General features: G+C 43.6%; 1 protein-coding gene and 1 long non-coding RNA gene across 2 annotated transcripts in view; one reads left to right on the top strand and one right to left on the bottom strand.

Annotated features, from left to right (window-relative positions):
- LOC140590924 (uncharacterized) overlaps positions 1 to 24,051 on the bottom strand; it is a 136,187-nt gene that overhangs the window by 8,241 nt on the left and 103,895 nt on the right. The window lies entirely within an intron of this gene.
- LOC111835831 (integrin alpha-M) overlaps positions 1 to 24,051 on the top strand; it is a 47,246-nt gene that overhangs the window by 14,136 nt on the left and 9,059 nt on the right. Inside the window, exons 13-18 of the mRNA XM_072712686.1 lie at positions 7,845 to 7,984; positions 10,506 to 10,652; positions 10,771 to 10,980; positions 11,260 to 11,390; positions 16,316 to 16,458; positions 16,706 to 16,869. Coding sequence (XP_072568787.1) covers positions 7,845 to 7,984; positions 10,506 to 10,652; positions 10,771 to 10,980; positions 11,260 to 11,390; positions 16,316 to 16,458; positions 16,706 to 16,869 — 935 coding nt within the window. The remainder of the gene's footprint in view (positions 1 to 7,844; positions 7,985 to 10,505; positions 10,653 to 10,770; positions 10,981 to 11,259; positions 11,391 to 16,315; positions 16,459 to 16,705; positions 16,870 to 24,051) is intronic.

Here is a 24,051-nt window from a genome sequence, read left to right as displayed (position 1 = left end):
ATTTATAACAATTGCTCCCTCCTTGCATACAAATCAAAACTCTTATTTATATACCAATAAATAGAGGGGTCTGAAAGTGCAAAAAATACAAGAAGTGCACTGTTACTAAAGTGTTTTTGTTCAAAAATAAAATCTTCAATGAGGTAAAAAAAAAAAAACGGGTAACATTCTTAGCCACCTGAAAAAAATAACATTGCTGTTTTAATGCAGCTTAAGAACATAAGAACATAAGAAATTTACAAACAAGAGGAGGCCATTCGGCCCATCAAGCTCGTTTGGGGAGAACTTAACTAATAGCTCAGAGTTGTTAAAATCTTATCTAGCTCTGATTTAAAGGAACCCATGGTTTTGGCTTCCACCACACTAGCAGGAAGACTATTCCGTACTCTAACTACACGCTGTGTAAAGAAGTGCTTCCTCAAATTTGTTTTAAAATGTTTCCACTAATTTCCACTTATGGCCATGAGTTCTAGTATTTAGACTAATATTGAAATAGTCTTTTGGCTGAACAGCATCCAGACCCGTTAGAATCTTATAGACCTGAATCATATCCCCCCTTAGTCTCCTTTGCTCAAGGCTAAACAGATTCAGTTCCGCTAACCTCTCCTCATAAGACATTCCTCTAAGAACAGGAATCATTCTCGTAGCTCTTCGTTGCACCTTTTCTAAGGCAGCAATGTCCTTCTTGAGGTATGGTGACCAAACCTGCACACAGTATTCTAGGTGGGGTCTTACCAAGGAATTATATAAGTATAACATCACCTCCCTTGACTTAAACTCCACACACCTAGAGATACAGTATAACCCAACATTCTGTTCGCCTTTTTTATTGCTTCCCCACACTGGCGAGAGTGGGACATAGAAGCATCAACATACATACCGAGATCTTTCTCGTAATCAGCTACAGTACCTTTATTTCAACTTAATACTCCCAGTTGAGAAGAACGAGGTTGTAGTGTAGAAAACAGAGTCTACAGAGAAAAGCATGAGCAGCAACACTAACATTAGTTAGTGTTGACTGATTTCAAGCACAGGAGTCATATCAACTTTGCAGAAATGTAACTTCATTTTAAACTACAGTTCTATTAGGTTTATAAAGCTGTTTATAGGCTAAAGAGTGAAGAATAACTTGCTGGATAATGTTAATTTACTGAATAATATTCTGAAATATTGAAATATAACAAACAAAACATAGTTTTTTATTGCTTTTCTGATACGTTATACCACAATTGCGTTTTTGAAAAAACGTTCTAGATTATGAAATGCGTGCTGACAAAGCGCATTCAATTTCTTAGTTATATTTATTTAGAAGATGTTTATTAGCGGAATGATGGTTATATAGTAAATGTCAATATAATTCGGGGTGTTTTAGTGAATCTTGTTAAAAGTTATATGCGGTGGCTGTGCTGGAGCATTTCATGAGCATCAACCCGGTGAGTGAACAGCAAAATGGAAGCGACTTCCATTGATGAGCATATAGACGCTCGTTAGTGGCTGTATTTAATTCAGGCAAGTTACGTCTTTATTGGAACAGGCTGACATGACGGTTTATCTTAGCATTCGTGACTCCGACTTCACAAGACTAATGATGAGCATGTAGACAACAGAGAGAGAATTAAATTCAGCGCTTTTATTTACAAGATGCACCCATCCATGACTGTAAATTATTTAATTCATGCAAAGTTACATATTTATTGGGATAGGACTTGATGGGTTATTTTAGCCGACCAACTTCACGAGACTAATGATGAGTATATAGACAACATGAGAGAGAATTAAATTCAGCGCTTTTATTTACAACATGTGCTTATTAATGGTTGTATATTATTTATTTCAGGCAAAGTTACGTCTTTATTGTGACAGGATTTGACGGATTATCTTACGTGACTGTGAGTTCGTCTTTATTTCTTAGAGCCAAGCTGCATAAACTACATATCAGTCATTTATGTAACACATCTAATTTGTGCATTAATAGCTGTTATGTTAAATAAAGTTTACTAAATATAGCAAAGCAAGTAAGTATACTTTACCTGTGCACGCAGTCGTTGTTTCCCGTCAGACGCCGTGCTGCAATGGCGATCATGCGCGTAATTCTCAAAACACCCACAAGATGGCGGCGTTTATCGGTGAACCCGATATTACAAAACCGATAACCGATTATGGTAAAATGCTTAAATATCGGGGAAAATATTGGTAAAACGATATATTGGTCTATCTCTAGTTAACACCAGTGGTAAAGGGAGCTGTCAGGCTGAAGAAGGAGGCCTTCTGAGCTTGGTTGTCTTGTGGGACTCCTGAAGCAGATGACAGGTTTGGGCAGGACAAGTGAAATGTGGCTTTGGCAGTTACAGCCAGTGGAAGTGAAATGTTCTGGCAAACTGTCAGGCAACTCAGGAGGAGGAAGCAGGGCTTTACTTGGAGGAAGTACAGCGGCAACTCAGACAGGGACTTTCCCATATCTAGGGTTGAGGACACTGAAGTAGTCAAAAAACTCTTCGATGGTAAGGCTCTGGGTGTGGATGAGATTTGTAAATTTATAATCTTAACAGACCTTAAACACACGCATTGCCAGGGTTGCCAACTCTCACGCGTCTGGTGTGACATGCTTTTTGACTCTCGTGCTCACGCAAGAAATCTTAGGGCAGTGGTACCTCGGTTCTCGAACTTAATCTGTTCCGGACTCCGGATCTAATCCTAAAAAGTGATCGAATTTTTCCCATAAGAAATAATGGAAAACCAATTAATTGGTTCCCAGTCCCCCAAAATTACACCTACATATGGTTTTTTTAGCATTTAAACACAAAATGAACAGGATAAAACAAGAAGAGCATTTTTTTCTTAATGGCTTCCAAAACGATAAAGATCTTATCCCAACATTACCCCTGTCCTGCCCCGATCGTCCGCTCCTTCGGTGTGCCACGCCCCCTCGTTAACCTCGTGTGGGATCCCCATGTGATCAGTTGTTTCTGGTTGTTGTCATTAGTCCTCTGTATTAAGTCCGCGTTTCAGCTTGTTTCCCCAGTCCGGTCATTGGGTGCGTTCGACTTGCTTACAGCGCTGGCTTAAAGCAACGCATTCTGATCCTGATGCAATGCATTACGGTGAGATGCATTGCGACCTCTCACCCGGCTGCACAAACTGGAACCGCCTCCGTGACGACACACCTTTGCTCTTATTGGCTGAAGAGTTTAGTTACACGCATGACGTTTGTATCCCAGGCAGTTCCGATGCGTAATCTGCTATTTCTCCCGAATATCACGATTAGCAGTGAGAACTGGTTTTCAGTGAATTTATTTATGTAATTTAAATAAATTACATAAATGGTCTAATAGTACACGTAAGTTACTGGTTTATTTATTGTTAGTTACTGTAATGTTGCACTGCTTTATTTGGTTAATCATCCAGCCTGTGAAGAAGGCATTCAAGTAAGAATTGCATTGTAGTATGACTCATTTCCTGGCACGTACTGTACAATTTATATTAGGTCAGCCTTCACGGTTCGACTTCTGATATTCAGATTGAGTTCTAGGTCAAACTGGTTTGTTCGACTTTCAAGAAATTCAAATTCTAGTGAGTTCGAGAACCGAGGTACCACTGTATTTTACTTTCTTTTCAGCCAGCATATTGTGTATGTACACCACCAGTCAAAAGTTTGCACACACTTAGATTTTCCACATTTGCATGTAACTCATTTAACATTTACTAAAAATATACTCAATATTCTTTGCTAATAAATAAATGTACACTATGTTCACCATTTGAGTACCTTTATTCGCAAGAAAATGTCATATCTCTGATTAATTAAAGTATCCTCCTCTAGCAGTTATAACAGCAGAGAAAATTCGAAGTATTATTTCTACAAGGGATATTAAATACTGCTCAGTTTCATGGGATGAAACAGTTAATTAGTGAATTTAAAATTAAAGGACAGCCAAGAATTTGACTATGCCATCACCACACAACTAGTTAATAGGATTTCAGACCGTCTTTAGGGTTAGGGTTTTATTTTATTTTTAGAGTTACAGTTATCTCATTTAATCAAGGTTCAGTTGATGATCTGTGTAGAATGTGGAATGCTTTGTATAATATTAATATGGTTTTACCAGGAACAATGCCATTTTATATCCCTGTTTTGTTCACAAAGCATGGCTAAAAAATATCTGGTCTTGAATCTCAGCTGGCATCCTTGTAAAGGGAGAATCAGCAATCCATTTCGAAAACCAGGACAACCAAAATCAATGTTGTTAGAACTGAGACTTAATCAGCTATGTAGGTATAGAGCAGATTTTTTAATTACTTTTTTTTAAATTATTTTTTAATTTTTAATTACTAGGCAAAACTATTATTTAATGGAAGTAGACCTAGTCACTTATATAGCCTTACTTCTGCTTAGCAATGAAAAGTTTGCTACTATCTCTTCTGTGAAATCACCATCTGGTGACATCTTGATGGACAGAAAGCATGTTAATGAAACTTTGCTCGTTCTTGTATGACTTGTATACCTCTGAAACTAAATATACTTTAACTGACCTTTCCTCCTTTCTTTGTCCTCTCAATCTCCCACATTTGTCTAGCTCAGAAGCTGCACCGCTACTTTAGCTGAATTAAAAGGCACAATTAAGTCTATGAATGTATGTAAATCGCTAGGATTAGATGGAAATCCTCAAGAGCAGGGGTCCCCCCCAAAAAAAAAACGTGGGATAACTGTGTTGAAAGCTGAGCTATAATCAATAAACAGCATCCTCACATATGTGTCTCTTAATTCCCTCCAGGTGAGTGAGGACTGTGTGAATAGCAGCGTTGACTGCATCATCAGTGGACCGATTCTGGCGATAAGCATACTGTAGGGGATCGAGGGTCGCTGGGATTGATTTCTGAATGTGTGCCATGACTAGTCTCTCAAAGCATTTCATCACAATAGCAGTGAGTGCAGTGACACCTGAGATTTCTTTGGTGGTAACCTTAAAGCAAGAAGGCACAAATGCCTGTGCCAGGGACAGGTTGAATATGTCCATGAAAACTCCAGTTAACTCAGATGAGCAGACCTTGAGTGTGCACCTTGGGATGGAGTCTTGGCCTGTTGCCTTATGTGGATTGATTCGGCTCAGGACCCGGCACACCTCCACTGTTGTCACTGACACTGCTAAGGTTTATTATTTGGATAACGCCTACAGCGTTTTGTGGGAACGATGATGTCGGTACATGTGCTGATATACCCAGATACAGCAGCAACATACTCCTCCAAGTCGACAATGGAGTCTCCCCTCAGAGAAGCAGTTCTAAAGACGTCCCAGTTAGCACTCTCAAAGCAGTCCTGAAGAGTTTGCTCCGTTTCTTCATTCCATAGCTTTATTATTTTACATACAGGACCTCTCTTGAGCAGTTGTCTGTAGGCTAAATAATATATAGACAGATGATCCGACTTGCCAAAGTGGGGGCGTGGTACTGCTCTGTAGGCGTCCTTCACGTTGCTGTAGACTTGGTCAAGAGTATTGCGCTCCCTTGATGGAAAGGATACATGCTGGTGATATTTGGGGAAAACCTTCCTCAGGTTGCAATGATTAAAATCTCCAGCCACAATGAAAACAGCACCAGGGTGAGCAGACTCATGTCTGCTGATAACATCGCTCAGCACCCTGAGCCACATGATCTGCCCGCGGTGGAATGTAAACAGACACCAGGTACACAGCGCTTAATTTCCTTGGCACTTAAAAATGTCTACAGTTCAATGTCAGTAGAACAGAGTGTTTCAACTTCCTGTGCATTCACACGCCATCTATTGTTCATGTATAAACAAACGCCTCCTCCTCTGTTCCTCCCCAAGGCTGATGTACGGTCTCCGCGGTGCAGGGAATGTGTTCGCAACTGTAGAGTCTGGTATAATGTCCGACAGCCAGGTTTCCGTGAACGTGAGAGCACAACAGTCCCTTATCTCACGCTGTGTGGTAACCCTTGTTCTCAGCTCATGTATTTTGTTTTTAAGTGAGCGGACATTAGCTAGTAACAGGCTAGGCAGCGTGAGGTTTTGTAGCTCTAGCCTTTAAGAACATAAGAACTATACAAACGAGAGGAGGTCATTCAGCCCATCGAGCTCGCTTGGGGGAGCCTCGCGTGCAGCCCACCTCTCTTCCCTCGTTTCTGCTTTGGGCGTGCTGATTGTCGCCTTCGCCACTCATGTGATGCCCGGGGCTGCTGGGCCTTCCCGGCTGATGTTGGCTAGGTCCAGTCTCTGGGAGAAATGAAAGTCTGACGAGCTTGTTTCTGGCACATTATTAGCTCATGTCAAGAGGTTCCGCACGGCTGTATCGCAATATTACACAGGCTGGGTGTATGTTTAAAAAGCAAGAAAACACTAACACAAAAAAGTCGGAAGAGCAAAGCAAACACGCCGACCACGGTGGGCGACATCATAGCCATCATCCTTAACATTACCTGTAAGCTACAGTTGGTTGAAGGCTCATTATCATTATGCCAGTTCCCGACAGCGTAATTCCCGTTCTCTTTCAAAAGTGCTCGCGTTTTCTTTTAAAGTAACATTTCATAGCAAACCAGTTAAATAAATAGGTCTTTGAAAGATCAGAATTTAAGCCTTACCGTTTTCTCCCAGGACTCTTCCAAAACTTCTGGCTGGGGTCCTGCACAAGGCAGCATGGGTCACGTGTTCCACAGCAACAATAACACTGTGCTGCCCGCAGACGTGCCTGTCTGTAAATTGGTGTACTACACTTGGATATTGGCTGTTGCCGATACATTAAAAAATGTCAAATATCGGCCCTCTAATTGCTACCATAGCTAACAAAAAATTTTGTGCTACAAAAAGCATTCCACCTCCAAGATTATTTTAACCACTGGAAAGAGCGTTCTGTGCTACAAAACAGGGACGAGTTTCCCGAAACTCATGCACTGTGTACGGATGTGAATAACCAAAAGGTCCTTGAATTTTCATTATGAATATTAAGAAATGTTCCTCTGCCAATAATCAATTCATCACAATACATTGATCCATCCATAATGTAGATGTTCAGAATGTACATATAATTTTATAATACTAATTCTGAGTTTATGCACAAACATAGTCACAAACTTAAACTAGGTCCCACTGCTGTTTTTTATATGACATGTTATGGATCATATGTTACAATAACAAGGCATCTATATCCATTCACACAAGTCCAAGTTTTAAAGTCAGTTGTGAGTGTCATGACCTGCTCGTTCGATCCTCATGTGTGCCACGCCCCCTCATTACCTACGTGTACTACCCCGATTGTGATCACCTGTTTCCTGTTATTTTCGGCTTGTCTTGTGTATTTAATCTGTGTCTGAGTTAGTTTCCCCAGGTCTGTCATTAACGTGGTTTTGTTTTGTGCTGTCTGCCCTGATTAAAACACTGTTTTCGTCCGATTCACGGCTCCCTCACTTGCTTCCCCGCTCGCCCGCACGCCGTCATCACAGTGAGATGTATTATTGTCATATTATTCACACAATGAGAAACACATGCCTCCTACAGTAGCTGTCACTTCAGAGAACAACAGGAAGAGTAATTACCACAAACAATAAATAACTTTCATCCTTCTTCTAATGACTATCCTGGTCAGGGTTACTGACACAAAAATAAAACAAAACAATTACGTATTTGTCTGCAAAATATGTCAGTCTATTTTTAAATGATTATATACCTTATTTGTGGTCTAGCATATTTGTTGTTAAATCCTCATTTTTGGGGGCATTTTTTCAGTACAACCAAATTTGGATATCTAGGTCAGGTTTTCCAAATTGGCACTCATCAAAACAGCCATTTGTTTTTACAAAGTGTTATAACATTTTTTGTTCAACTCTTTTCTCAGGCTATTCCATGGCTGTCCCATTGTTCCGTGGCACAAACAACCAGAGCACTGTCATTTTAGGAGCCCCGCGATATCAGCACAAAGGAGGAGTTATTATTATGATAAATAAAAGAGTACACAAGATCCTTGAAGCCACGCAGGTGTGTCTTAAATCCTTACAGTCTTCTGTAATAATTTCATTCTCAGTTCTGACCTTATGAAATGCCTGAGTGATGTTACAAAGGAAACCATTAGGAATATATAATGTATAGAGTTATGTTAATCAGACACTCTACTCACTCTATATTTGTTAGTCAGGTGCCTGCATCTGGGTAATGCAGTCTAACAATACAGGCAAATATCTATGGTTTCGCAGGTGCAATGGAATATCTTCCATGACAGAGTGCTTCATGTAGACTAGAATTACAGGAAAAGTCTTAGGTGGTTTTATACCATGAAAACAATCTAAAAGCAACAATGTAACATACATAATGAGTTAATACTGATGGAATCAAATATGCTTAAAATACATATAATATTGTAGAAATATAACAATAATGGTCTTGAATATTGTAATGATTTTTGCTAAGCATTAACAGGTCTCACAAAGAAACGTTCTTACTAGTATCAGTAAGAACCAGAATAATTTGTCATCCCAGATTAGACATTTTCAGTTGAAAATTATTTCATGATTATGTTAGAACCTGTTCCTGAGGTGACTCTCACCTCCCCACTAGACTGGCTCCTGTCACTTTTACTTATTATTCTATATCTATTTATTGATAGTTTTCACTGTTTCACTGTTTTTGCTGCTGCTGTATTACCTATTGGGTGACGCTTTACATTAACTGCATCCTCATAGTGCCTTTATAATGTATTCGTAGAACATTCAGTGTTCCTTCATAATGCATTCGTAAAACATTCAAAAGCAACATGTAAAAACATCTTAACATGCTAACATACCTTAACAACTTTAATATACATTAATAATGAATATTATATGATAATAAACATTATAATTGTATGTTTGTCATTAATGTATATTGAAGTTGTTGAGGTATGTTAGGATAAGGTATACTTACATGCTGCCTATGAATGTTCTATGAATGCATTATAAAGGTGCACTGAATGTTGTATGAATTCATAATGAATGCATTATGAGGGTGCAGTTAATGTAAAGTAGTGCTGTCCCAAACGATTATTCTTTAAAAGATTAATCTAGTGATTATTTTATTATTATTATTATTTTCGATTATTCAACTAACAACTATTTTTTCGATTGATCTGATGATAAATTTATTGATAAGCAAATATTTTCAAGTTAGTCATTTAATACAGCAATTCACCCCCTCCCACACACACACAAATCTAAAATTATCATTAACATTTCAATTTATTTAAACATTTCTTAAACATTAGAGCATTAAAAACAAAACGTAAGAGATTCAATAGGATTTCTGTTAGACTTAAGTTAACAATCACTGCAATAGTTTTTACTTAATTATTTCAGTACACCAATTTGACTTTAATTTTGAAATAGATGCTAAAACATGGAATGATTTCATAACTAGAGAAACATGTTTTTAACAAACACTGACACAATAAGTAAACAGAAAATATAAAACGGCTGAAACTGCGTCATTAACGTCAGCTACAGTATAGGTGCAGAAAAGGTGTCATATGACTGAAGTATTCTCAAACTTTGGAAGACCGCACGTGAGCCTTTTTTTGCCGCGTGTTTCTCTAGAAGATCCGGAACTCTGCTGGTAGACGCAGCCATATTGCCTCGTGCGTGGGGGGCGGGACGGATTGGGACGGGCAGCAAATTTCCTTTTTGAAGAGTGGTAGGAGATTTCTTATTAATATTTATGCAACATGCATATGTGCTACATGATTGGCCAATGCATGCCTTACAAAATAGTGTGGCACTGCTGGCACCGGCGATATTAGACAAATAATAATAATAATACATTTTATTTATACTACACTTTACATTACCAAAAATCTCAAAGTGCTCAAAACTATATCGGAATTCAGTCTATAATTTATATAGTTTTAACGGTGCCAGCAGTGAAACAACTAGGCTGCTTATTAGCGGAATAACTTTGTATTGGTAATGAAAACCATGCCGCAGGTCCAATAAATAAAATGTTGTAGCTCTCGAGTGGCGAAGAGATAATCAAGTGGACAGTAAAGTTAAGTTATTAGCAGATTGTTTTATTGCGCCATTCTTAAAAGGACAGCGTTAACATGCTCCCGAGGAGATACTTTCCCTTACAATATGTTTATAGCGTATCAGCATTGCCGTTACAAAACATTTACGTAGTTTTACACTAGTCTACACTAAAACTCCACGTCGACGCATTTTTATAATCTACGTCGAATAATCGTCCCAGCCCTAATGTAAAGCGTTACCACAAATTGTTTACAAACACATTGCACATTGTACTGTATATAATCCTTTCTGTCTGCCCCCCTGTTTCACACTGTCCTGTATTTTGCACTTTATGTATTGTGAAAAGCCTTCCCCTATTATGACAGTTGTGTGTTGCCCTGTGGTTCAGGGGGAATAGTAATTATGGGAATACTTGACTTGATAGAAATTAAAAAAACATTTGCAGCTGAACAGCCTGTAACGAAAGATATAATTACAAATTTTTAAAAAATGTTCTCTCCTCTTAGATTGGTTCATATTTTGGCGCTGAGGTCTGTGTGGTGGATTTGAATTCGGATTCCAGTACTGACCTATTACTCATATCGGCTCCAATGTACATAAATACTGACAGAGACAGTGAAGGACAAGTGACTGTCTGTTCCCTGCAGGATGCGGTAAAGACACATTCTGTTGTGCAGCATTTCCAGTACATTTATTATGGAAAGTTTTGTGTTGCTGTGTTAATGTAAGCAGCCCACTGTCATGTAAAATATCTTCTCCTATATATTTAAGCTGCGCGTAGGTGCATCTTGTACAGAGCAGCCACTGATGGGGGAAGCAGGGATGAGAGGAAGGTTTGGAGCTTCACTCGCTGCCCTCGCTGACCTGAATGGGGATGGAATAGCTGAGGTGGCTGTGGGAGCCCCTTTGGAAAATGATGGCAAGGGTGGCCTGTACATCTTCTCTGGTGCACAAACAGGAATAAATCCCACGTACTCACAGGTGAGAGAAGCTGCGGGGGAGACTGCAGGTACAGAAAATGAGCAGGAAGAGAAAATATTCTTACTTGTAACTAGCACATAATTTGTTAGCTTTGTCATTATTAAGGACTGTGAGAAAATGATTTCTTTGCCACATGGCTCACTTGTTGAGACCATATGAAGATAGACATGCATATTTTCTCAGCAAAGTGAAATTCCGACCGTGTTGTGTGTCTTTCCCTCGTGAATGCTTACTCTTCCATCTTTGGTCACTGTTGACTTTCCCTTTGTCCACCTGCAGAGAATCCTGGGCTCCACAATAGTCCCAGGCCTCAAATACTTTGGCCAGTCTATTAGTGGTACTGTGGACCAGAGCGGAGACATGCTGCCTGATCTGGCTGTCGGATCCGGTGGGAAGGTCCTGCTGTTACGGTATTGCTGGAACTACGGGATGCAAATTTAATTTTTGTGGGAATTTATCATTTCATATGCCTTTAGCAGAGAAATATATAAATATAATAAATAAAAATGAACAATATGTGTGTCAGCTTCGGGGTGGGACGCGAGCACGGAAGCAGGCGAACGAAGCCAAAAGGTCCAGTTGAAGGGTTTATTGTAGGCAGAAGGACAGGTGCAGACAACGACGGACCATACAACGATGACAGATCTGGGGAATACAGACTGAGACTCGGACTAAATACACAAGACTAGGTAACAGAACGAGCTACAGGTGGGAACACTTAGGGCGAAACAGGAGGTAATGAGGTGGGCGTGGCACACATCGGGAGCGAACGGAGCGGGGCGTGACATAACCCCCCCCCAAAGGCGCGCACACCGGGCGCGCCAGGGAGGAGGCGACGGACGGGACGAGGGAACAGGACCTGAAAGACAAAACAGAACGTCAACCAAACCCAGGGAACAGGACGGAGACGCAAAAGACGAACAGGGACGAAACGAAGGACAGGACCTGACAGAGAACAGGGAAAGCGGAGAGACAGACCCAGAAGGGAGACACAGGGGGAACACCCACAGGCGACACGAAAGGGCCAGGGGTGCCAAAAGGAGGGACAAAGGGACCTGAAGGAGAAACAGGCGGGACGAACGGAAAGGGAGGAGGAACAAGGGGAGCACGAAAAGGCCCAGGCGGGCGACGGGCAGCGGCCGGAGGGGCCGCAGGGGAGAGGGAGAAGGGAGCAGGAGGGGACCACCCAGGGACCAAGGGGACGGGACGAGGGAGTGACGGAGGGGACCAGGAGGGAGCAGGAGGGAACACCAGGGAAGGCAGGCAGGAGGGGGAAGCCGCGGCAGGCGGAGGCGCAGCCGCAGCCGGCGAAGGCGCCGTCCGACGCCAAGCCGGAGCAGGGGGGCCCGGAGGCGGCCGACCGGGAGCCGGAGGCGGGACCGAGGACCGGCACCCAGGGACCAGGGGGGGACCCGGCGGCGACCGCCGACCCCGAGGCGCAGTACCCGCAGGCAGCCACCGAGCCAGAGCCAGGGGCCGAACGGGCGAGCCAGGGGGCATGGCGGGCGGGACCCAGGCCCGACGCCTGTGACCCCGTCCCTTACGGGACACTGACAGGCGGGGTCCTGGGCGGTGTTGGTCTGGCCGGGGTAAGGGCGAGGGAGTCTCAAGGGAGGTCAGGTCTGGGCAAACAAGTGTCACGGCCTCTAAAGAGGCAACAGGCGGGGTAGCCAGAGCCTCGGGTGTGGCCGCAGGCAGAGCGGCGGCCTCAGGCGGGGCCACGGGCAGGACTGGAACGGCGGCCTCTGGCGGGGCCGCAGGCAGGACAGGAACGGTGGCCGGCTGGACAGGTGAGCAGGGCTGGGCCGGCTGAACAGGCGGGACGGGCAGGTCAGGTGAGTCGGGCTTGGGTGTGCGGCCCGCAGGGGGCGCTTCATCGCGCGCCACCAGCACGCGGGCAGCAGGGGGCGTAACCGCGGCAACCTGAGGCAATTCAGGTGCCGGTAGGACAGGTAGTTTAGGTGCCGGCAGGACAGGCAGTTCAGGTGCCGGCAGGGTAGGCAGTTCAGGTGCCGGCAGGTTGGGCGCTGCCCTCCCGCGGCCAGCCAGGGGCGCTGCCGCGGGGCAGAACCCCCCCCCAAAGGCGCGCACTCCGGGCGCGCACTCCGGGCGCGCCAGAGAGGGACACCCCGGCGGGCGCCACCAGCACGCGGCCAGCAGGGGGCGCCTCGGCGGACGCCACCAGCACGCGGCCAGCAGGGGGCACCTCGGCGGATGCCACCAGCACGCGGCCAGCAGGGGGCGCCTCGACGGGCGCAGCCTCCACGCGGCCAGCAGGGGGCGTCTCGGCGGACGCCACCGGGACTGCAGGCAAGCCAGGCAAGACAAGCGGGTTCAATGGGACAGACGGGTCAGGCAGGTCAGGAGGCGCCGCTGATAAGGCGGCAGAAGCTGCAGCAGGGAAAACAGGCAGGACGGGCGGTGCCGCTGACGAAGCGGCGGAAGCTGCAGCAGGCGGTGCCGCAGGCAGAGCGGCGGCAGCTGCAGCAGGGAAGACAGGCAGGACTGGCAGGTTGAGCGGTGCTGCGGGCATCGCGGCGGTTGCAGCAGGCGGGGCTGCAGGCAGCACAGCCGCGGGCAGATCGGCGGCGGCAGCAGGCAGCGCAGCCGCGGGCAGATCCGGAGCGGCGGCAGGCAGCGCAGCCGCGGGCAGATCCGGAGCGGCGGCAGCAGGCAGCGCAGCCGCGGGCAGATCCGAAGCGGCAGCAGGCAGCGCAGCCGCGGGCAGATCGGCGGCGGCAGCAGGCAGCGCAGCCGCGGGCAGATCCGAAGCGGCGGCAGACAGCACAGCCACGGGCAGATCGGCGGCGGCAGCAGGCAGTGCAGCCGCAGGCGGATCGGCGGCGGCAGCAGGCAGCGCGGCCGTAGGCGGATCGGCGGCGTCAGCAGGCGGTGCCGCAAGCAGTGCGGCGGCATCAGCAGGCGGTGCCGCAGGCAGTGCGGCGGCATCAGCAGCCGGCGGTGCCGCGGGCAGTGCGGCGGCATCAACAGCCGGCAGGTCCGGATCGAACCGGTCCGGTTCAGGAAGGAGGGGTGCTGAGCGCGTGGGCGCCTTCCCTCTCAGGGCTTTAGGAACCCGGGGAATGCTGTCTCTCGCGGCGCGAATTCCGCCTTGCCCCAGACGCTCCGGCCGATAGTGATAAGCCTCCATCGGAGGAGGCTGCTCCGGATGCGAGCTTGCCAGGCTCGTAGCGCTGGTGTCGGCGAAGGCGGGGAGGAGATAGCAAGCTCCTAGGAAGAGCGACGGAGTCTCCTCCTGTTGCTTCTCCCCTTGCTCGGCGAGTCGGCGTTGTAGCCGACGGAGGCATTTCCGGGCTTTACCCAGCGGGTACTCCTGCCCCGGCGGGCGCTCCTTCAGGAGCATGTCCCGGCCCCGGCTAGCCAGTACCAGGGCTAGCGGGTCCTCCTGTACCTCGGGCTGGGCGTGCCAGTACATGAAGTCCTGCAGCAGTCCGAGCCGGTGGTGCTCGGACTGCTGCTTCATGCTTTTCGAGAGATCTGTCATTCTGTCAGCTTCGGGGTGGGACGCGAGCACGGAAGCAGGCGAACGAAGCCAAAAGGTCCAGTTGAAGGGTTTATTGTAGGCAGAAGGACAGGTGCAGACAACGACGGACCATACAACGATGACAGATCTGGGGAATACAGACTGAGACTCGGACTAAATACACAAGACTAGGTAACAGAACGAGCTACAGGTGGGAACACTTAGGGCGAAACAGGAGGTAATGAGGTGGGCGTGGCACACATCGGGAGCGAACGGAGCGGGGCGTGACAATGTGTGGTAAATAGAATTATACTCACATTGTAATTAAGAATTTCTGTTCTTCGAAAAGTTACTAATATCTTTTTGGATGACTAGGTGAACAGAGCTTTGGTTCCCAAACCTGTGACAAGGGGCACCCCATCCATTCCATGTATTTCTTAAATTTCACCACTGGCTCACTTAATTAAACAAATTAAATAATTATATGAGGTACTGATTAGTTTAACACAGTATGGTAGAAGTCAAGCCAACAAGTAGATGGCTATATTGAATGGTTACTGCACATATCGGGTTGATTTTAGGAGAGGTTTTGAAATGGCTAAGATGACACACTCTGACAGACATAATATTATAGTTTTTCTCCCACATAAAAATAATTTAATCATCATTTGAACTCTTGCACAGTGAAATTCATGTGAATTTAAATCCACCCTTCAACAAATAGACAGTGAAGTTAGAACACACCCCTACTCTGCAGAGTTTGCTAATAATGGTCACCTAAATCAAAGGCAAAGTTATGTATTAGAACCGAAACAGGTAATACATGTATAAAAAGCAAAAATAGAATATCCAGTTACCAAACAGTAAAAGATTCACCACATGACTACTCCCCAGTCACCTTTAATAGGCTAACTGTTAATTGGTATAACTGAAGACACCAGTTTAAACTTAAACTATTGGACCATTTCTTTTATTGTCCCTGAGTCTAAGACTTAACAAAAGCTTACAGCTGGCGGTTAAAACATTTTCAACAGTTTTCTAAAAATAAAAATTCAGTTGAATGCTTTTAGACTGAACAACAGCTGATAAACTATACACAAGAAATTATTTACACATGCAGTAACTATGCATTAAACAATTAGTTACTTTTAAATTCATAGTCCTCACTTGTCAGTTAACTTAATGTGGTTAAAGGCAACACTCCTTTTGTTCTGTTAGTTAACTGAAAGAGTTGGTTCATGTTCACATTCAAATTTTACTATTACAGTTCATTCAATTGTGTAGTAAAGGGCATTATCTACTTACACAGCAGATGAGGAGAAAACTGCCACTGAGACAAACCTCCAGTGGTTGAGGACAGGGAGGGAGATTGAGTGCTGGCTGTAGATGACTGCAGCTATGGTGCTGTTCTTCTTCGATCCCACTACTGAAACAAGCATAAAATTCTTTCTGCAGTTAATGCATCCTGGTAGCTAATGCCTGCTCAAGTTCACTACTAGCTAGCTAACTAAGGAAATTAATTTCACTTAATAATCGTAGTGGATGCTGTTATGTTTCACGTTGACTAGCGCCAAAATCACTACCGAATATCTTGCACTGCCAATGCCATGCTCCACCCTGACTGGATGGAGAATATTCCATGCATGATTGAGTGACAGAGAAACCAAAAATTCCTACACCATGATGACAACTTCACAGTGTGGCACTTAATGGGGAACCTTGACATAATAAAATGAAATAATAAAAAAGTGAAATTTACACTTTATATATTCATTTAACCACTTACATATGTAAATTTTTGCAACTAAAGAGTACAGGAGTGTTCATGTATCCTCATCTTTGTTACTCTAGGACCAGACCTGTGGTGTTGGTGACAGTGAGAATGACCTACAATCCGCGCACAATCCCAGCTGACAACTCTGACTGCAGCAAACACCTATCTTACACTGCAAGAGTGTGTTTCTCCATGGTGAGCCGTACTCGGGGCCAATCAGGTGAGCACTCGTTATGTGTTTGATATTCAGAAATACAAATTTATTAGCATAGCATTGTGACCCTGTCTTTGTGTAATTTTACCTCAAATGCTAGCTGTATGAGTGTGAGTGTCGCATCAGTGTAATGCACAGGCATCCCATTCAGGGTGAACCCCAGCATTGCACCCTGTGCCCCCCCCATCCATTGCTCGGTGATTAGAAGTTGGGTGAATGTACATTATAACTGTTAATTTTCTGTTGTATACAGGAAATCTGGAAGCACAGCTTAATTATACCTTGACTCTTGACGCCTTTCGAAATGCTTTGCGGTCTCGTGCCTTTTTTGGTCCTTCCCAACCATCCCTGACCAGAATGCTTACCATAAGAGGAACTTCCCAAGATAAGTGTGAAGACCATCAGTTCTCAATACAAGTAAGTACATTGTACAGCTGGTTTTATGTGACGTGCTTTGTGTCAGGAGAGTGGGAACAGGTGTTATATTAAAGAGCATATAAGGAAATCAGTTGTTTTTTTGTTTTTTTTTTAAAACTAGGTCTGTGCCCTTTCTGTTCTGCAAAGTTCATGTGACAGCCCCATTTCAGTATACCTTTAGTGTGCCCTCTACTGGCTTTCATGCTCTACCACTTATTAACTGACTGTCAAGTTTCCCTGGTTTCACCTATGTGTGTGTGTGTGTGTGTGTGTGTTTATAAAAAAACACCTTCACGGAATTAAGTCATATATAACACACACACACACACACACAAATATAGTCATATGGAAAAGAAACTACACTTTTTCAGTTCTGTGATTTTATGTATCAGGACATAATAAAAACATCATCTGGTCTTCACCAGGTTCTAAAATTATTTAAAACTAACCTCAGGTGTCAAACAACAAATTACATTACATATCATTATTTATTTAACACAAATGAAGCCAAAATGGATAAGCCATGTGTGAAAAAATAAGTAAACCTCATGATTCAGTAGCTTGTAAAACCACCTTTGGCAGCAATGACTTGAAGCAATCGTTTGTGGAGTCTATTGTTGCTTCAGTTCTTTGAGGTTTGTGGGCATTTAGTTTAAGCACAGCTCTCTTATGATCCCGCCACAGTATTTAAGTCGGGTTGAGGTCTGGACTTTGACTGGGCCATTGCAACACCTTAATTCTTATATTTTACAGCCATTCTTGTTGTAGATTTGCCGGTGTGCCTGGGATCATTGTCCTGTTGCAGGACCCAGTTTCGGCCAAGCTTTAGCTGTCAAACAGATGGATTCTACAATACTTTGGTATACAGATGAGTCGTTCATGGTTGATTCAATGACTGCAGGTGCCCAGGTCCTGTGGCTGCAAAACAAGCTCAAATCATCACCCTTCAACCAAAATGCTTGACAGTTGGTATGAGGTGTTCGTCTTGATATGCTGTTTTTGGTTTTCGCCTAACATGGCGCTGTGCATTATAGATAAACATCTCCACGTTGGTTGCGTCGGTCCAAAGGACATTGTTCCAGAAGTCTTATGGTTTATTCAGATACAACTAAGCCATGCTGCCATGATCTTAGAAAGAAGAGGCTTTCTCCTGGCAACCCTTCAGAATAAGCCATACTTATTTGGTCTTTTTCTATTTGTACTGTCATGAACTTTAACATTTAACATTCTGAGGCCTGTAGAGTCTGAGATGTAGGTCTTGGGTGTTTTGCAATTTCTCTGAGCATTGGAAGAACTGCCCTTGGGGTGAATTTCTTGGCACATCACCTCCTGGGATGATTGGCAGCTGTCTTAAATGGTTTCCACTTGTGAATAATCTTTCTCACTGTAGAATGATGGACTTCAAATTATTTGGAGTCTGGCCTTATAACCCTTCCCAGACAGATGGGCAACAACAATTCCTTCTGTAAGATCATTGCTGATTTATTTCCTCTTTGGCATTGTGTTACACATCTGAATGCTCCAGACCAGCAAACTACCAAAACTTCTGCTTTTATAAAGGTGGTCACACACTGATTATCAATTAATCAAGTGCATTTGATTAGCAGCACCTGGCTGCTACTTACCCTCTTAATTCGTATGGAAACAGAATGGGTGTATAGTAGGGTGGGTAGAGCTGGCGATATCTGCAAGTGCAATCTGACAAGCCAAAAAGATGCTTGTAAATGAGATGGCAGACCACGCCATTGTAAACACTTTTAGAAACTTGTAAAAACTTTTAGCATGTTAATGAATCCCGACTTTTCCACAGTATGTATGGGCACCATGTCTTTTGCAATATACATTGCGACAGCGTTTGTTATCGCCTTCCACCGTACCCCATTCTTATCATATGGCACACAGTTCGAAAACGTGTAAGGGACGGTTGCTTGCTTAACGTTGGATGTTGTGCTGGTGCTGCGGCTATTTTCATTTCGCTGGGAGCTGCACTTCTCCCACTCCGCTGTGTGCCTATACTGTGTGCAGGTTTGGTCACCATACCTCAAGAAGGACATTGCTGCCTTAGAAAAGGTGCAACGAAGAGCTACGAGAATGATTCCTGGTCTTAGAGGAATGTCTTATGAGGAGAGGTTAGCGGAACTGAATCTGTTTAGCCTTGAGCAAAGGAGACTAAGGGGGGATATGATTCAGGTCTATAAGATTCTAACGGGTCTGGATGCTGTTCAGCCAAATGACTATTTCAATATTAGTCTAAATACTAGAACTCGTGGCCATAAGTGGAAATTAGCGGGAGAACATTTTAAAACAAATTTGAGGAAGCACTTCTTTACACAGTGTGTAGTTAGAGTATGGAATAGTCTTCCTGCTAGTGTAGTAGAAGCTAAAACCATGGGTTCCTTTAAATCAGAGCTAGATAAGATTTTAACAACTCTGAGCTATTAGTTAAGTTCTCCCCAAACGAGCTTGATGGGCCGAATGGCCTCCTCTCGTTTGTAAATTTCTTATGTTCTTATGCTTTAGGTGCTGGAATAAATTTTCCGTGCTGCTTCCTTTGGTTGCAACAGTTTTTAAACAGACTTTGCAACGAGGACTTGTTTGGTCTGTGTCCGACAGTGCAAAGTCGAACCATTGCCGTGTTGTTTGCGCATCCGCTACAGTGTTTGGGTGCGCCGCACTAATTTTCCCGTGGTTAATGGTGCATCGCATTAGTTCCACTTTTGGCGCTCGTGTGTGAAATAAGTAATAAAATCGATTTTCATAAAAACACATCGTCCTGAACTGTAAATTCGAATTAATCGATAAAATCGATTTATCGCCCACCTCTAGGGTGGGGTGAAAAAATCAAAATTTCCAATATCAATTTCCAATAGTGCGGAAAAGTTGTCACTGGACCTCGTTATTAAACGTGCAAAATGTCTTTGAAATACGTTAATATTTTCAGGTTCCGCAACGCGATCGAACATTAATTATCGAATACATTTAATTATCATAATATTGTCGATACCTTCATTTAAGACCTTTACACAGCGTGTAGTTAGAGTATGGAATAGTCTTACTGTTAGTGTACTGCAAGCTAAAACCTTGGATTCAGAGCTGGATAAGATTTTAACAAATTTAAGCTATTAGTTCATTTCTCCCCTCAGCGAATTTGACAGGCTGAATGGCTTCCTGTCATTTGTAAGTTCCATATGTTCTTATATTCTTGTTTTACCTGCTAAGGACCAGGGGCCTCATGTATAACGACGTGCGTAGAATTCACACTAAAACATGGCGTACGGACAAAACTAGGAATGTGCGTAAGCAAGAAAAAATCCAGATGCATAAAACTGTGCGTAAGCACAGATCTACGCACATTCCCTTTATAAATCCCAATGAGCGTGAAATTTTACGTACGTGAACGAGCCCACAGCCACTCCCCCGACCCGCCCATATTTATGTATATTTGCATATGTAAATCTGTATAAACGCCCGCTTTGTTCTATGTTTTTCTTAAACAACAATGGACAAACCACGAGGGAAAAAGAAGTATTTCTGCGAGTGCAAAGTGGAGGTCATGTTAACAGAAATCGAGAAAAGAAAAGTGATATTATTTGGTGGTATAAGTGGCATCAGCAATAAACGAAAGTTGACGGAGTGGCACAGTGTGGCGGAGTCAGTTAAAAGTGTTGGTTCCAAAATTCGCACGGTGGCCGAAATTAAAAAGAAGTGGTCGGACATTAAAATCGACGTGAAAAAACGAGCGGCCGCTCACCGTAAGAGTCTTAATAGCACAGGCGGAGGTAGCGGAATTCCCGGTCTCACACCCTTTGAGCAACTAGTTGCTGCGATGATTGGGGACACACTTTTATCGGGTGAGGGGGACGCTGATGTCATCGCGGGTGAGTTTTTCTTGTACCATACTTCTTTGAATTACTTGCATGTTTATGAATAACACGTAGGGCGCAGATGCGGTGTTACTTTCGTTTATTCTGTTTGTTTATTCTTACAGACAACAGTACAAGAGGTGCCCCCAATGCATTAATAGAGGGAAAGTGCTTTCTATTTACATAAGCAAATTCGTTCTCTGAAGGTGACTTAATAGCAATGTGCGCACAGTCGATAGCTTCGTCTACGTTGGGAAAACTGGACATCGCTGCAAATTGCACTTTAATATTTGCCTGTTCAACCACAGTGTAAGGAAATTTTATATATCTGGGCAAGGGCGTAACTTTGGCTGGAACATTGGGGTGGGGGGTGGAAGTCTCCACCCATGACTGGGGAAACATGATTATTGGGGGGAGGTGGTCATGACCCCCATGGAAATTACGCCCATGTATCTGGGTGACAAGCAGATTTTGCCGTCCCATACAACACCGGCATGGCGCGACTCAGTGTTGACTGAGAAATACCCGATCAGTCGGCAAGTTCTCGCTGAAAAGCACCTGTGGCTAAGAACCCGCGAGTGGACAGAACTTGTAAAGGAACAGGTAGCCTATAACGCAATTCCTCATCGTCTGCTTTTGTAACTGGCCCCAGTTTAGCACACAGCTCCAAAAGGATTGCTCTTGGAAATCTGAATCGACTTAGAAGCCAGTCATCATCATGGGCCAGGAAATCAGTATATGATCCCTGAATACGAGCTCTATTCTGACTCTTCCATTTGCAATGTCCTCTAACAATGCAAGAGCAGCCATGGTTGGAATATTTTTTGTCTTTCCCTGCACCGTTTTATTGTCACAGATTGATTACGATCAGGTGACCGATGGCCAAATAATTTCGGTGTATTTCATGCAGACCGCGTCATGAATACGAGTCTGACACAGTGAAACTGCATTAGCACTCTTTTGCCAGTAGGTGCCTCCATTTTGCCAAATCGAGCAGAAACTTGCGTACGCCTTGTCTGGGGTTGCCGTGAGAATGTGCGTGGCGGTACGCCAAGTTTAGTTTTTATACATCTCGACGTGAGCGTGGAAACGGGCGTGCGCAACATTTTCGTGCGTAAGCACCGTTTATACATGAGGCCCCAGGTATCCTGATCATGATGACTTATCATCTTACTAAGACTGTAAAGATATATTTTATGAAAGGTAGTGATTTTCCTACGTCTGTATCCCAAACAATCTGTCACAAGGTTTTTTTTTATGAGAGCTTCTTAAATGCGAGCTTAATAGGCACCAGAAAACTTGATTAGTTGATATTGATGGCTCAAGAATTGATCATTTCCTCCATGTAGCAACTGCTTGACTGCCACATTAGAGTGGTGTTCTTTATAAATTGTTCAAAATATTGCATTAATCATAACTGGGCAGAAACTAAAAATAAAATTCAAAATTATCAAATTGAATAATCTAATTATGGTAATTATGATTTTTGCCGATTGCAGGAACCCACCTCCCCGGATTATAGTAACACCAGTTCATTTTTATTTGTTCTACAAAAGTCCTGCATGCACCACTATGTGTGCATGTCATTGATATTGGGACAAGTAATGACACAATAGCTAAAAGAAAAGTTGTGTCACTTTCTTAACATAAGATAATGTTATTGAACCTGTAGTGTCAACTCATATCAACCTTAATAACTAAAGTTTTTAATTACTGTGGCTTTGGCACATTTAGAGAGGTTTGTACATTCCCAGGATGTCAGAAATAGGAGGAACACTTCCAGTTCCAATATCAGCAGAACCGCCCCCCCTTTCCCAATTAATAAATAAATACAGAATCAACAGCATGTTCTTTATCTTTCATTATACATCTGCTCAGTACTGGGGCCAATTCACTACACATTCAGAGCGCAAGGAAGACAACTAGCAAAGATCATAGTCATGTATCAGACAAGTTATTTTTTAGTTAAAAATAAATGATCCATATGATAGTTAAGTCACTAACTCCCGACTCCGGCAATCAACAAGTTAGGAAGTTCTGCATGGTTGGTTGAAGTGGTTTACTGACTGAGTAGTTCAGCATTTTGGCAAGTTCAGTTCAAGCAGTTTCTCGGCAAATCTTATGAAACCCAAAACAGACAGAGTGACCGATTCTGATTGTGCCAAAAGTCTACTCAAGAGTTAAGTAAACCAGCTGGTAAATCCCAATAGCCTTTGCGAACCGCTCTTGCTGTATTCTGTATGTTGCGGCTTTGGTGTTGAATCAAAACATTTCAGAAGATATATTTGCAAGTTTCTTGAAGCACTTGAGATTATATCAGGTTTTCAGAGGCTGGCTGTTTGTTTATAGTTAAAAAGCTAAAGCCTGCTTACATGGTTGTTTTCCATTTTAATTAGACCTGATATGGTCGATATACATTCACAAGACTCAGAGATTTCAATACATATGTAATTTCAATAAAAGCAATAGAAGAAAGTGCCTCAGCTGTGGCTGTTTGGAGTTGGCCAGGGGCTGGTACAGAGCTAGGCAGTCATGATGAAGCACGACAGTACTTCGCTGCTCTGGTATCCACACACTATAACCCAAACAACATCCCGTAACTGGAAGGCCTGTCCTCCCCATGTCCTGCTGCTTCTGGTCACAATGCTGCCACTCAGGCTGGTGGGGGGAGGGAGGGGCACTAGCACTTTTGGGTTGCTTCTGGAAGGTGAAGTGCTCAGTTCCTGGAGGTCTCCTCCAGTTTGCTTTGGTGGTGGGTTCTCCTGAGCTCATCTAACTCCCTCTCAAGTTCTTTGACTCTTGTCCACATTTCTGACATCAATGTGGCGTATAGATTGGCCATGGTATCATATTGTGCAACAATAAGGCAGGAGGCAGCGTTAATCAGCCATAAGGTGACATATACTACACCCATACCATTCACTCTAACAACTCACATACCCTGCTTACTGTGCTTACAAACAAGAACTACCTGCTAGGGGTGTCACTTTTTTTCAAAAATCTCATTTGATCAAATTTTAAATGTCACGCAATTTGTTCAAATATATTCGAAAACCTGTGAGAAAAAAAACAACACAAAATCATTCTTTTCAATATTTTAATTATAGTTTGAATGTGAATTTTTCACATCACGTTCGAACAAATGTTCAAATAGTGATTAAAAACTGACAGCCCTACTACCCACACCACACACACGCACGGTGGGCCTATGCACACCACTATTTACAATACTTCACAGTATATGTAACATTACAGTACAACACAATAGACAACTACACAAAGCTATTTACATTAATTGCAGGACTGGCTCCAGTCCAGC

This window comes from Paramormyrops kingsleyae, chromosome 5, assembly GCF_048594095.1.
Source record: "Paramormyrops kingsleyae isolate MSU_618 chromosome 5, PKINGS_0.4, whole genome shotgun sequence".
In the NCBI taxonomy this organism is placed as follows: Eukaryota; Metazoa; Chordata; class Actinopteri; order Osteoglossiformes; family Mormyridae; genus Paramormyrops; species Paramormyrops kingsleyae.
The sequence above is the reverse complement of the archived record's forward strand: the minus strand, read 5'-3'. Positions and strand labels throughout refer to the sequence as shown.